We start from the raw sequence: 13,752 nt of genomic DNA, 5'->3' as shown, positions 1-13,752 counted from the left end.
AATGCGGTTCAAGAAATTATCTTTATGAAAATTTCTTATGCAAAATTTTCATAGATAGTACTTTATGTCACCGACGATCCACGTGTTACGCGAAGTGTAGCACCCGGAAAAAATTTTGGAAATGATAAAATAGTTTTGTTTTTCGTACATTTTAAATGCAATTTGTGGATCATTTTGTTTTGAGGTGTTGGTAACACTGGTCAGTATGTGTTTATGCTTTGGTCTAGCGTGTCTAGCTAAGCGCCGAATTTTACTTGTGAATGGTCGTTGCCTAGACATTGGATTCTGGCTAGACACGTGTCTAGAATAGGATTCTAGCTAGGGCTAAAGAGTGTTACTGAAAAGCCCGCCTGCTGTTAAATAGAAGAAGAAGCTAGACACACTTGTGAACGCAGCTTTAGGCAAACGTAAAAAGTAAAATAACTGTGGACTTTTCTTGAAGCGACAGCAGAGTATCCTTAGGTGCCATAACTCATACTTTCCAAATATCATGATCACTTGATAATACACCCCCTCTTGGTCTGGTAAATTTCTGCCAAATCATATTATTGAGTTAGGAATAAAGTGAATACACCATTCGATGCCTTTTTTTATGCTGATTACAAATATACTAATCATTTTTATCGGAAATGGGTCAATATCTACCAAATCATATTATTGAGTTAGGAATATAGTGAATACAGCATTCGATGCCTTTTTTTATGCTGATTAAGAATATAATAATCATGTATATCGGTAATGAATTACAGCCCCCCCCCCTATATAGGCTATACCTAATCCGGACGTGGTATTGATAGGGGGGAGGGGGGGGCTGAAATTCATTTCCAATAGTAATTATTTGCATATTTTTAACAAGCAATAAAAAAGGTATCAAATGATGTATTCACTTTAGTCCTAACTCAAATAATATGATTTGGTAGATATTGACCCGGAAATGAATTTCAGCTCCCCCCCTATATATACCTAACCTAACCCAGAATTGGCATATATAGGGGGGGCTGAAATTCATTTCCAATAGAAATGATTATTATATTTGAAATCAGCATAAAAAAAGGCATCAAAGGGTGTATTCACTTGATTCCTAACTCAATAATATGATTTCATAGAACTTTACCGCCTTTTTTATGCTGATTACAAATATAATAATCATTTCTATTGGAAATGAATTTAAGCCCCCCCCCCCTATATATGCCAATTCAGGGTTAGGTATAGAAATATATACCCTGAATTGGCATATATAGGGGGGGGGGGCTGAAATTCATTTCCGATAGAAATGATTACTATATTCATAATCAGCATAAAAAAAGACATCAAATGGTATATTCACTTTATGCGTAAGTCAATAATATGATTTGGTAGAAATTTACCAAAAAGGAATTAACAATGGCAGGTATGAACACTATCTGGTACAGTTTCAACCAAATCATATTATTGAGTTAGAAATAAAGTGAATACACCATTTGATGCCTTTTTTTTTATGCTGATTACAAATATAATAATCATTTCTATCAGAAATGAATTTCAGCCCCCCCCCCCTATATATACCCAACCTAACCTAACCTAACCCTGAATTGGCATATAAAGGGGGGGCTGAAATTCATTTCCAATAGAAATGATTATTATATTCATAATCAGCATAAAAAAGGCATCAAATGGTGCATTCACTTTAGTCCTAACTCAATAATATGATTTGGTAGAACTTTACCTGCTTTTTTTTAATGAGCAGTGGTGAAAATACCAATTATTAATACAACCTAACCTAAGTTCAATTCAAAACCAATGGACTCAACTGGGAACTTGTCTGTTAAAATTGGCAGGGATGAAAATGCTATCTATAAGAACAATTTATTTGGCAATTTCAAAAGTTTTATGCTTTGTATTTCTAGCATGGAGAAAATTGAATTATTTTTTCTTTTAAGTTGGGAAAAAGAGGAAAGACTTAATGATAAAGGTTCTCCCCTTGGATAATATGTTAACTAGGATCATTATACATATTTTAAAGCAAGAATTGTTTTCTTAACATGTCTCCTTATCAGGAGTACCAATTCTAAATTTTTACCAAAAAGGCATCAAGTGGTAGGCCTATGTTTACTTTATTTGTAAGTCAATAATATGAATAATCGCATTTTAAGAACTAAAGCCAAATAAAAAGAAACTAATAACTAAAAATTAGAGCAAAATTTCAATAGGTATAGACCTGTTATATAGGTATAGACCTGTTTCAATAGGTATAGACCTGTTAGGCAAATTTCAGGACCCTCTAAAGGAAGAAGGATTATAGATAAGTACTTCAAAATGCCTTCATAGGATATACTTTAGCCTGTAGGCTCATCCCTGAAAGTTTTGATTTCCTAACCTAACCCCTTTCCAAGAGAGCCAAAAGTAGCTAAAGCAGAATTTTATCATGTTTTTATTTATTTATTGAAAACGCCTTTACAAAAACTTGAAAAGGACAGAGCAAAATTTGAGAAAAAAGAAAAGAAACCAGTAGTACAAGACAAATATCAACAAAAGCAATAAAAATCAAATAAGAATGTCAATTATAAATAAATCAAGGATAAAGAATAAGAATAAAATCAAAACAAACCTAATCAATGGACAAAATAAGAACATATATATATATATATATATATATATATATTATATATATATATATATATATATATATATATATATATATATATATATATATATCTTCTAAATGCCCATGTCTTTGCTCTTTATTTTTGATATGTTTCATACTTGCTGTTGCATATCTTATAACCACATTTGTCTGTCTTCGTCATTTTGAATTTTGATTGCTTGAGACAAATTATCAATACACTTTGCTTTAGCTGCCATATTGGTTGTCCAGGTTGTTCATTTTCACCCATTATACATTTAATACAAACCAAAATTAAGGCTCTTAACAAAATTTCTCAGACTTCTGACTTATCTAGATTGTTTATGCAAGAATATCCCAAGATACCAATTTTTCCAAAAAAATATGGAGCTGGTTTTAGAAAAAATACATACATAAACATATACATACATATACAATTATTGCTTGTTTATAAAGATAGTATATAAGTTAAAAAGAAAAAAAAGGAAGTATGACAGCACTAGACCCATAAGGTCCAAACTGGCAGTGCTGATCTCTGTTTTGTGGCCCTTCAGCCAGGAAATGCAATGGGGGGCTGGGGGCCAGCCATCCTACGCTTTTGTACACCCTTCCTGCTTACAGAGTCACACCACTGACCAGCATCCCAAACCAAATAACTGGCCACACCAGGGATCAAACCCATGCCCCTTGGACAAAGAATTCTCACCCCAGCACAGTATATAAGTTGGTAAATATTGGACAATTCATATTAATGACCTATAAATAAAGTGAACATACCACTAGATGCCATTTTTTATGCTCTATCTGAATATACTACTAACAACTACTAATCATTTTCCTTGGAAATTCAGTTTTAAGCATTTTTTAGACCCCTAAAAATGATAATTTGTTTCTGTTTTTTTGGTATCAAAAGGGTTAAAATATTGTTTTGAAACTTACTACTCCATCATAAAATTCATTTTGTGAAAGTTATATAATCTGCAAGCATGGATTTGTCAAAGTTGGATAAAAAAAATTTAAATCCTTTATTTTTATATCCACCATTTTTCTTCTGTCAGCTTTGATATTTTTTTACATATACAAGAAACAACAGTTTTTAAGCCTAACAGAATAAGAAGAAAATATGGTGTTTGAATTTTTTTTTTTTATTCAACTTAATCTTGACAAATCAATGTTTATGAATTATACAAATTTTACAAAATGGATTTTTAATGAAATAGTAAGTTTGAAACAAATGTTATATCCCAATTTTTATATCCCAAAAATACAGAAGGAACTTGTTACTTTCAAGGGTCCTAAAAGGGCTTACAATTTAATTTGCAAAAAAGTGATTATTATATTCAGACAGAGCATAAAAAATAGCATTGAGTGGTATGTTCACTTTATTTGTAGATCAATTATATGAACTGCTCAATATTTATCCAAGTCTGTCATTGTCCATGGTAGACCTCAATTGGTTTTTTACCATTTTTATCTTATTGAAAATCTGCTCACCTTCAGCTGAAGTTGTGGGTATGGTTTTTGAAAAATGAAAGCTGTATAGACAAGTGGAAGAGCACACTTGTGTTCTTTGGCAATAGAGAAGAGCTGTCCAAAGTTCTGTTATTAGTCTGAGTCTGCTTTAAAAGTTCCTGGAAGATTTCTATTTCTGACTTTAGTGCTGTGGGTGGTATCTGCAAGTCAGAGAAGGCTGTTGCTAACTCACTACATTTTGAAGTGTCTAGCTTTGCTATACCCTCAGAAATGGGCAAAAGAAGCTGCTTAACCCTGTCACACAATTCCTGCAGCTCTTTACTTAATAAAGCCACTGTCATTTTGAATTCTGTGGTATAATAGCTGATCATGCCCTCATTAACTTACAGGATTAACTTACAGGATCCTTAGTGCCTTTAGGGAAACATCCCTGTTACAGCACTCTCTAGATGGCTGCCAGTTGGTTCGTCAAGTCTTGTTTCGCTGATACTTGGCTATCTGAAATTCTGAAGGTTTCCATGATGTGTTTGTGAGTGAAGTGTGGTGTATTTTTTGGCTTCCTATGTGTTAACAGTTTTAAGTCAATAAAGTCAGATGTTTAAGAGTCGTGTGTGTTCATGTGTTCTGTCCAGAATTGGTCGAGTCCATTTTTGAATGTGTTTAGGGTGTCTGTTTTCACAACATTTTCTGGGAGACTGTTCCAGTGATCTACAGCTCTTACACTCCAGAAATTGGCTCTTGATTTATTTGCGGCGTGGGGTTTGAACACCTTTACTGAGTGACCTCATGTAGTCTGGGTTTTGGGGAGCTGAAAGTAATTTTCAAAGCTAAGTTTTTCCAACTTGTTTTTCATTTTGTACATCTGGATTTGGTCTCCTCTTTTTCTTCTGTACTTGAGTGTTGGAAGTTGCAGTTTCTGTAACCTCTCTTCATAACTCATCTCTTTGAAGCCTGGAAGAAGCTTTGTGGCTTGTCTTTGAATTTTTTCTATCTCAACTGAGTCTGTTTTATAGTGAGGCCCCCATACAACATTACCATACTCAATAGTAGGTCTTACTAACCCTTTGTACAGTTTTGCAAAGGTCTGCTGGTCGAGATGCTTAAAGCTCCGCCTAATGAGCCAGTGAGTTGAGAGGCCTTTGAAACTATTTTGCTTGTATGGTTATGAAACTTGAGCTGAGAGTCAATAATGATTCCAAGGTCTTTTTCTGATTCCACTGTCTCTAATGGTACCCTTGTGCCTGTTCTACTTTTTAAAGTTAACTGTGGGGCTGTTTCTTTTCTCTTGCCAATCTGTATGACTTTTGTTTTGCTTGTGTTGAAGTTTAGCCCAAGGTTTTTCGACGTCTGCTTGAATGATGACTTCGTCCATGTGTGATGCCATTTTTCTGTAGAGTTTAGTGTCATCTGGAAAAGTTTTAGTAGAGCTTAAAATACTGCTGTTAATTTTGTTGATAGATAATATGAAGAGGAGTGGCCCAAGAAGACTACCTTGAATGGATCCGCTCGTCACTCTGACTGGTTCAGAAAAGGTCTCACCAACTCTGACTCTTAGCATTTAGTTTTTCAGGTAAGACTCAACCCAGTTTAGTAGTTGTGGCTGGAGACCAAAATCCTGTAGTTGTTCGACGAGATGTGGATGGGAGATGCCCTCAAAAGCTTTTTCAACATCAAACGATACTACCAGGATACTGTGGCCTTCTTCCAGAGCTTGGGTCCATTTGTTCAGTATGTCTAATAGTTGTGTGGTACAACTTTTGTTTGGAAGGAACCCGTACTGATCTTGGTTTATCAGTTTGTTCTCCAGGACATGATGTAGTATGTGGTCTCTGATACACCCTTCCATTAGTTTACCGACCAGTGACGTGAGACATACTGGTCTATAATTTTCTGCATTTGCCTTTTTAATTCTGATTCAAAATACCCTCTTTGGTCAGATGAAGAACTATTGACTTTGTCAGAGTGCCCAGAAGGATCTTTGAGAGAAAACAGTGTTGCTGCCATCTGTATAGAACCACCAACTTAACTATCAAGCACTGTGTTGCTGGGACAAAGCAGATCATAGGCAGCGAAATTGCACTGCCAAAGTAAAGAACGATGTTGGTACAATGTATTATTTTTTGTTTCATACCAGGGCACTTCGTATCAAAGGAGTTGTCATAGAAACTTCGAAAAGGGCTCATTTGATTGGAAATTGGAATGGCTAGTGCCCTTTTTAATAGTCAAAAGTGATTGGAAGGCAACTAACACCCCTTTCACGCCCACCATTTCCCCAAACACATCCAATCAAAATTTTGAGATAGCCATTTTGTTCAGGGTAGTTGATTTCCAGATAGATATTATGTTTTTGAGGAGGACACTCCCCCACAACCCTCAGGGCAAGGGTTTTAAGTTATGCCCTGGGGGCATATAAGAATGATGTTTGCACAATGTGATTTTAATAAAGCTTTTGATAGAGTAGATTTTTGTATTTTGTTGCAAAGATTGGAATGTATAGGTATATAAAAGGATCATGCTTAAAATGGTTTGAAAGTTATTTGAATGGTAGATTTATTGATGTTATGATTGATGATGCCACTTCTGTCTCTTTTCCTGTAGCTTGTGGGGTCCCACATGGCTCGGTGCTTGGCCCTCTTCTGTATTTGATATGTTGATACGATGAGATTTTAACAGCCAGATTCTTGTCTGACCTCATTTGCTGATGACACTGCTTTAAAGTTTTCTAGTTGATGTTTACATAACTTTATTTTGAAGGCTATTTGTGTTTATAAATTTCTTCGTGTTTTTACTTGTTGAAGCTTACTGTCTGTTAATATTTCGAAGACTAGGTTTATTTTATATTCAAGAGTAGGTGAGCCCTAGGATATCAATGGAAAAAATTTTCCATTGGTGGAAAATTTTCCATTGGAAACCTAGATTGTAATCTAGGTTTCTACCTAGATTACAATCTTTCATGGAAAGGACATAGTGATATTGTTGCAACGAAAATTGCAGGAGAACTTGATGCGATTGGACATTTTAAGAATGTTTTACCACTGCAAATTTTATTCCTTGTATATAATGTTTTAGTCCACCCTTATATTTCATATGGATGTGTGTTGTTGTCAAGCAACTTTTATTCAAATTTAAGCAAGTGCAAATTCGTCAAAACAAAGTGATAGGACTTATTGGTGGATACTGGGAAAAAGTTAATGACACTGAGGCGTGTTATAGCAAACTTAAAGTGCTTAATGTTGGGCAACTTCAAGAAAACCAAGCATGAATATTCTCGTATTGGTGTTGGAATTTTGTCAGTCCTGAGGTATTTCATGGTTTTTATGGAGAAACAAATCTCTTCATAGTTATAGTACCGTACCTGCAATGCTGATAATCTAGTCACTGAATACAGAAGTGGAACTAGAACAGGTTTTTCTATCAAACATCTAGATCCTAAGATTTGGAATTCTCTTCCAGAGAGCATTTGGGCGGTGGAGCAACTTGGTTTATTTAAGAGTAAAATGAAGAAAAATTCTTTTGGATCTTGGTTCATAAATGTTTTTTTTTTCTTTTTGTTTTCTCTCTTTTTTGCTTTGATCGTTTCCAATATTTTTGTGCATATTTGTTTTATTTTCATGATTAGAGATTGTTTTTTTTTTTTTTTTTTTTTTTTTTTTTTTATTGTACGTTAAGAGTTCTTTTGTTAAGCGTTTTTTATATATTTGGTTGCCCAGTATAAAGTGCTTTTATATATTTGTTTGGGCGGCCACTTGGATTAATGTTAAGTGTTATATCATTTTGTATTGAAACGAATTGAATTGAAAAAAAATGTGTCACTGATGCTTTACTGGAAACGAATTATGTTACAAATATTTCTTTTATATTTGCAAAATTGAAAAAAAAATTACATATTTAATAAAATATCGAGTTGCTGAGTTTCTAAGAATTAGTATAATCTTATATTAAATATTCAGTATATGTTCATTAGTTCTTTCCAGTCATGTTGATTATTATAGTTTTTTATTTTTCATTTGGCGTCTTTGTTTTGAAAACTAAAAGCATACTGTTCAAGATATAGCCTATATAGCAAAATAGATAACAAAATATTATAGTATCATTTTATAGACACATATAAATGTTCACATAAAATATTATTATTACGAGACATTTAGTTTGTTGGGTCTCTGAGCATGTACCCATCTGTGAAGACAATCCTGGGCTAAATCAGCGCTAATAAAGGTTCTTATTTTTACAGGTTGGAATTCTTTAAATAAATTGTTGCAAATTTGGACCACATCATGAAAAAAACAGAATTAAGCAGAAAGTGTCCCAATATTATACTTGTGAAGAAAGGAGAATGTGTGGAAAAACCAATTTGGGGTTCAACATGCTTCATTAGTATTCATGATATTGTTTCAGAAACTGTTAATACACAGTGGATCCGACGAACTACTGAAGCTAGTGAATATCTCCAAAAAGACTGCATTCAGTTAGTAATTGGAAATGGTGATACTAGCATTGACAGACAAATAGAAGAAGGACTTACCAGAATGTGGGTGGGAGACAAAGCTAGACTCGATTTAACTCTTTCTCCAGGAGAACTGAAATATATTTTACGTTCATCAAAAAAAGATGATCCTTTAGAATTGAGTATTGAATTAAAATTAGATAGGATAGATAATGGTGAACCCTTATGGCGGTGGAATAAAGATAGATTAATTGGCAGTGCTGCTGTGTCAAAACTGCGAGGGAATGAGTTGTTTTCAGCAAAGCGTTATGTTGATGCTTTTTTTCGATATTCGATTGCTGCAAAATATTTAACAATGGTTGACCCTCTTGGCACAGATAATGATGGTTTGAAAATTCAGCTTGCAGCTATTAGAAATAATATAGCTTGTGTGCAACAACTGTATAAAAACTTTGAAGAAGTTATCTTTATCTCTTCATTAGTTATTGATGATTTTAGTGATAATATTAAAGCACGTTTGCGAAGAGCTGCAGCGTCTATTGAATTGCAAGACTATGAAAGAGCTGCAAAGGATTTGGAAGCTGTATTTGAAGTTGAGAAAAGTAATAAAGATGCATTGCGTCTAGCAAAGGATCTATCAAAGCGCCAAAAAGAATTCGATCTAACAATAGCAGATAAAATGAGAAAGCTTTTCTCTTAATATTTTATTATAAAAATAAATCACACCCTATGATTTGGAAGCTGTATTCAATTGAGGAATACAACAAGGACGTGTGGTGTCTACCAAGGGACCTATCAAAGTGTCAAAAATCATTTGGCCTAACAATGGCAGCTACAATGAAAAAGTCTTTCTCTTAATTTTTTGTCATAAAAATAACATCACACCTTACAGTTTTTTGAATTAGTAAACTTAAACAATGAATTTTGACTTACCAAATACATAAACAATGCATTACCAAATACTGTCAACAGTTTCCTTTACTATTACTACAACAAACTCGTTGCAGTATTAAGCCGTCTCAGTCCAGCCCACCTGCAAGCACTCCTTCTACATCCCATCCTGTTCAAAGCTTCCGTTTTGACTATTTCCCAAGAGATCTTCACAGAGCTAAGTCGTATCTGATAGTTTCATACCAGCCTAATGTTTGGCATTTGTCCACATTGCAGAATATCTAGGACAGATATTCTAAAATCTTAAACGGCATGGTCGTAAGTTGGAATGCGGATACGTTTTTTTAAGGAGGGGGGGCACGCACACCCCACCCAATCTTTTTCAGCCAGTCGGTAGAATAGGGACGCAAAGCACCGCTATTCTACTGTTTCTTTTGTTGTTGTTTTTTTAGTAGGTAAATGGGCTGATGGAAATTTATGACGTAAAATCAATGTTGAAAAATATTGGCCTCAGTCACTCAAACAAAAAATTAAGTAATTTTAACAGCAATGTCGCCCAAATCAGTCGGTAAAATGGCCATCCAGTCCGTAAAGTTTATTGATTCAGTGAGTTTTATGGTTAACAGATACAACAGTTTAATAAAAATGAATTTTTAATAGGAACAGCCAATAAACTTCAAAAGACTTACAGGCTTTTTGTAAATATTTCTTAACTCATTTGACTTTTTACTATTTCATTTTGTTTTGCAGACAATACTTAATTGTAAATTTGAAGAAACAGGGTAGTCCTTTTTCTTTGATTCTTTTTGCTAGCATTGCGAGTCTAAATTAGTAGTCTGCTTTACCTTTCTTAATAGAATTAAAACAAAAAAACAAGTTTTTTTTTTAACTGAAAGTAAGGAGCGCCATTAAAACTTAAAACGAACAGAAATTATTCCGTATACGAAAGGGACTGTCCTCTTCCCAACGCCCCGCTCTTTCCGCTGAAGTTTGACTCTTTCTCACAACTCTACTTTTTAAATCAATAAAAAACTTTAGCTTAAACATTGGGGCGGTGAGGATTGGCCAGTCCCTTTTATATACTGAGCAATTTCTGTTCGTTTTAAGTTTTAGTGTCGCTCCTTACTCTCAGTTAAAAAAAACTTGTGTTTTTATTTAATTTCTGAATGTTTTTGAATTAATACATTTTTTTAAGATTGTTCACCGTACATGTAAAACCAAATTTGGATATTAATTTTTCTTTTTTAAACTAATAATAACCTAAGTTTGATTGTTGTTCCAGTTATTTTCGAAAGCTTCCTGAATCACAAATGCTGTTTAATTAGAATGATAGAATCTTTACAAAGTTTAAAAAAAGCTTTATTGCATAAGTAAGCTAATTAAGAAAGGCGACCCCCTCATAAAAGAAATACTTTCAGTTTGTTTTAAGTTATAATGTCACTCATTACTTTCAGTTGAAAAAACTTGTTTTTTCTATTTAATTTCTGATTGTTTTTTAAATACTGCTGGGAAATCCGGTGCCCCCTTCATGAAAAATTCCCTTCCCCCGTGAAAAATTCCTCCGTGGAAAGATCCTTTCACCTAACTCTCTCCCCCACGACCCGCCCCCCCCCATCACCACCACCAGAAAAAAATTCTCAATAACCAATGCTATATGTAAACGATGGGCAAAGCTAACAAATTGCAGCCCTTCCACTGGGGACTGTGGTGGACTAAATCATCCTCAAATACATAGTTATTAGATTTTTTTTTACTATGCTGAACGAAATGGCTACCTCAAAGTTTTGATCGGGTGACTTTGGGAAAAAATGAGCGTGCGAGGGGTCCTAGTTTCCTTCTAATTTTTTGGTCACTTAATAAGGCACTAGAACTTTTAACTTCCGTTTGAATGAGCCCTCTCGCGATATTCTAGGACCACAGGGTCGATACGGTCCTCCCTGGGAAAAAACAAATAAACACACTTCCGTGATCTTTCTTTTGGCAAACAATAAAAAATTCCACATTTTTGCAGATAGGAGCTTGAAACTTCTACTGTAGGTTTTTCTGATACGCTGAATCTGATGATGTTTCATCAAGATATCTGTGACTTTTAGGGGTGTTTCCTCCCTTTTTAAAACAAGGCAAATTTTCTCAGGCTCGTAGCTTGATTGGTAAGACTACACTTTATGAAACTGTTGTATTTGAAATGAGCATAAAAATCCGATTCTATTGATGTATGTATTGGTATAAAAATTCCGTTTTTTAGAGTTTTGGTTACTATTGAGCCGGGTCTTTCCTTACTTACAGTTCGTTACCACGAACTGTTTGATACCACCTTTACAATTATAATTTATACCTGAACTGTCGAGATCTTGAATGGTTTTAAAATAAGGATGAAAATGCAGTGTTCCCAAATATCTAGTACTTTTTGTGAGATTTATCACTGTCTTTTAAAAGGATTTATCCCAATTTGAACTGTTTATTTATTGTCATGGAAAGGCAGTGTGGTCTTCAATTTATCTATGTTTACAACAAAGAAGGGAAGTACCAAGCTAAACCAAAAGAAGAAGTAAGGGAACCAAGAATCATTGCTGCTTAGATGTTATCTCTAAAGATTTTGGCAGTCTGGACTAACTTGTATCTTAATTTTTTTTTTCTGATCCTTAATGAATTTTCCTGTAAAAGTTCAACTTTAAGGTAAAGAATGGGGGATTGAGGGGTGACTTCATCAAGGGTCATCTTCCGGAAATGGGGTCCAAGAGCTTCGGTTAAAAAATTAGCGAACTTAGTTCGCCCGAAGAAGAAGTTTTTCACCACTGTATCTCTGAACATTTTTCCAAATACATCTGCTATTCCGTCCGCGGATTTCCCAGAATAGTCAGACTCAGTGAAATATTTTACTCAATCACTAATAATTGAGCCGAGGAGTGAACGAAAGAAGAAAAATATAGGGAAGGGGGAAGAGGTTCCCAACAGGAAGGATACGGAGCTTTAAACCAAAGCAAGAAAAGGGACTTTAGGGACCTTTATCAATTTAAGGGACCAATAGGGACCTTCACTTGATTTTAGGGACTTTAGGGACTATGTGGCAGCCCTGTGTACCTAATCCGTCAATCGTTTGGTCCTTCACAGCTCTGAAGAATACCACAGGCTCATAATACAAGTTAACCTGTCGTGATGATGAGGTCACCTGTTGGTACAAGGTGTATTTCAGGGGACGAATGTCTTCTCAATAGATGTCGCTGTAAAACAAAAAAAATTTAAACTGACGTGAAACATCAAAGAATTTGACGCAAAGCAGTAAAGTACAATAATTTATCCTTTAAACTTTTAAAGTATTCAGTTCCGAACCACCATTATAAAAACCGACTTCTTACCTGCGCTAATCATTCATCAGAACACTAGCAGATTCACCGGAAAGTATTACTCGCCTGTTAGATGGCAGAATTTCGAATAAAATTTTTTCTCGGGGTAGATGGCGAATTTAAATAAAGGTTATGACTGCCACTGACCGGAACTAGTTTTCTACTCGACTTTCTGGCATTACTTGAGGTCTTCGTCTAATTGATTTCTCAGTCAAATCTTGGGAATAAACTTTGAAATCTTTAAAACACTGAGTGATGAATTTGACGATTTTCATTTTTATTGCATTACGTAGCCTTCGAAGTGTCTTATACTAGTGCCTAGTTCAGGTATTTTTACGAACAACCGATCATTTGTTGAATAACAAGTGCCGATTGATTGTCTTTACAAAAATTACCGCAACGCATATTGGTGATAGTGAATCTTTTTTGTTTTGCACCAGACACCTAGTCTGACTTCATTTTCTGTCTCAGCTTGTCATTCTGCATCAGAATCATACTTCATTTCAAGAAAAACGGTCGGATACTAAAATTATATTTTTTTTCGGAAAACGTAAAAAAAATCGCATGAAAAGCCAAAAAACGGTTATATTGCGTCGACTCAGAATATGCGAAAGTAGATATGTTGTTCAGTTTTTTTTTATCTACAAGATGGTGTAAGAATCATTTCTGTTGCAATTTGTTTTGGGTCAAACCTCCATTTGCCTGTACTATATAGAGACCAGACTAATGCCTCGATAATTACCACACTCAATTTCATCACCTTTCTTATAAAGTGGCTTAATTAAGGTTTTCCTAAAATCGTTTGGTACTTCCCCTTTTCAAAAATCATATTCATTATCTTCAGTAACTTATTTCTAACCTCACGGCCACCATATTTAAGAAGTTCATTTACCACCCTATCAGCACCTGGAGCCTTATTGTTTTATAATCGTTTTAGTACTGTCGCTAATTCTTCCTCAGAAAACAAATCTTTCGTCACATCCAAGGTATCACGAACT

General features: G+C 34.6%; 1 protein-coding gene across 5 annotated transcripts; it reads left to right on the top strand.

Moving 5' to 3' along the window:
• The first annotated feature begins 248 nt into the window (after positions 1-248).
• Bdbt (Bride of doubletime) lies at positions 249-10,314 on the top strand. 5 transcript variants are annotated; one of them, XM_089090417.1, is made up of 2 exons: positions 249-414; positions 8,307-10,314. In XM_089090417.1, the coding sequence occupies exon 2, from the start codon at positions 8,350-8,352 to the stop codon at positions 9,217-9,219; it is 870 nt and encodes a 289-aa protein (XP_088946543.1). In that variant the 5' UTR covers positions 249-414; positions 8,307-8,349; the 3' UTR covers positions 9,220-10,314. The 5 variants fall into 5 exon arrangements, with proteins under 5 accessions (XP_088946543.1, XP_088946541.1, XP_088946544.1 ...); XM_089090415.1 differs by having other exon boundaries at positions 249-462; XM_089090418.1 differs by having other exon boundaries at positions 249-524.
• Positions 10,315-13,752: the final 3,438 nt, after the last annotated feature.

The sequence above is a fragment of the Artemia sp. Qi Xiang Cuo genome, chromosome 6 (assembly GCF_049724085.1).
Source record: "Artemia sp. Qi Xiang Cuo chromosome 6, ASM4972408v1, whole genome shotgun sequence".
NCBI lineage: Eukaryota > Metazoa > Arthropoda > Branchiopoda > Anostraca > Artemiidae > Artemia > Artemia sp. Qi Xiang Cuo.
The sequence above is the reverse complement of the archived record's forward strand: the minus strand, read 5'-3'. Positions and strand labels throughout refer to the sequence as shown.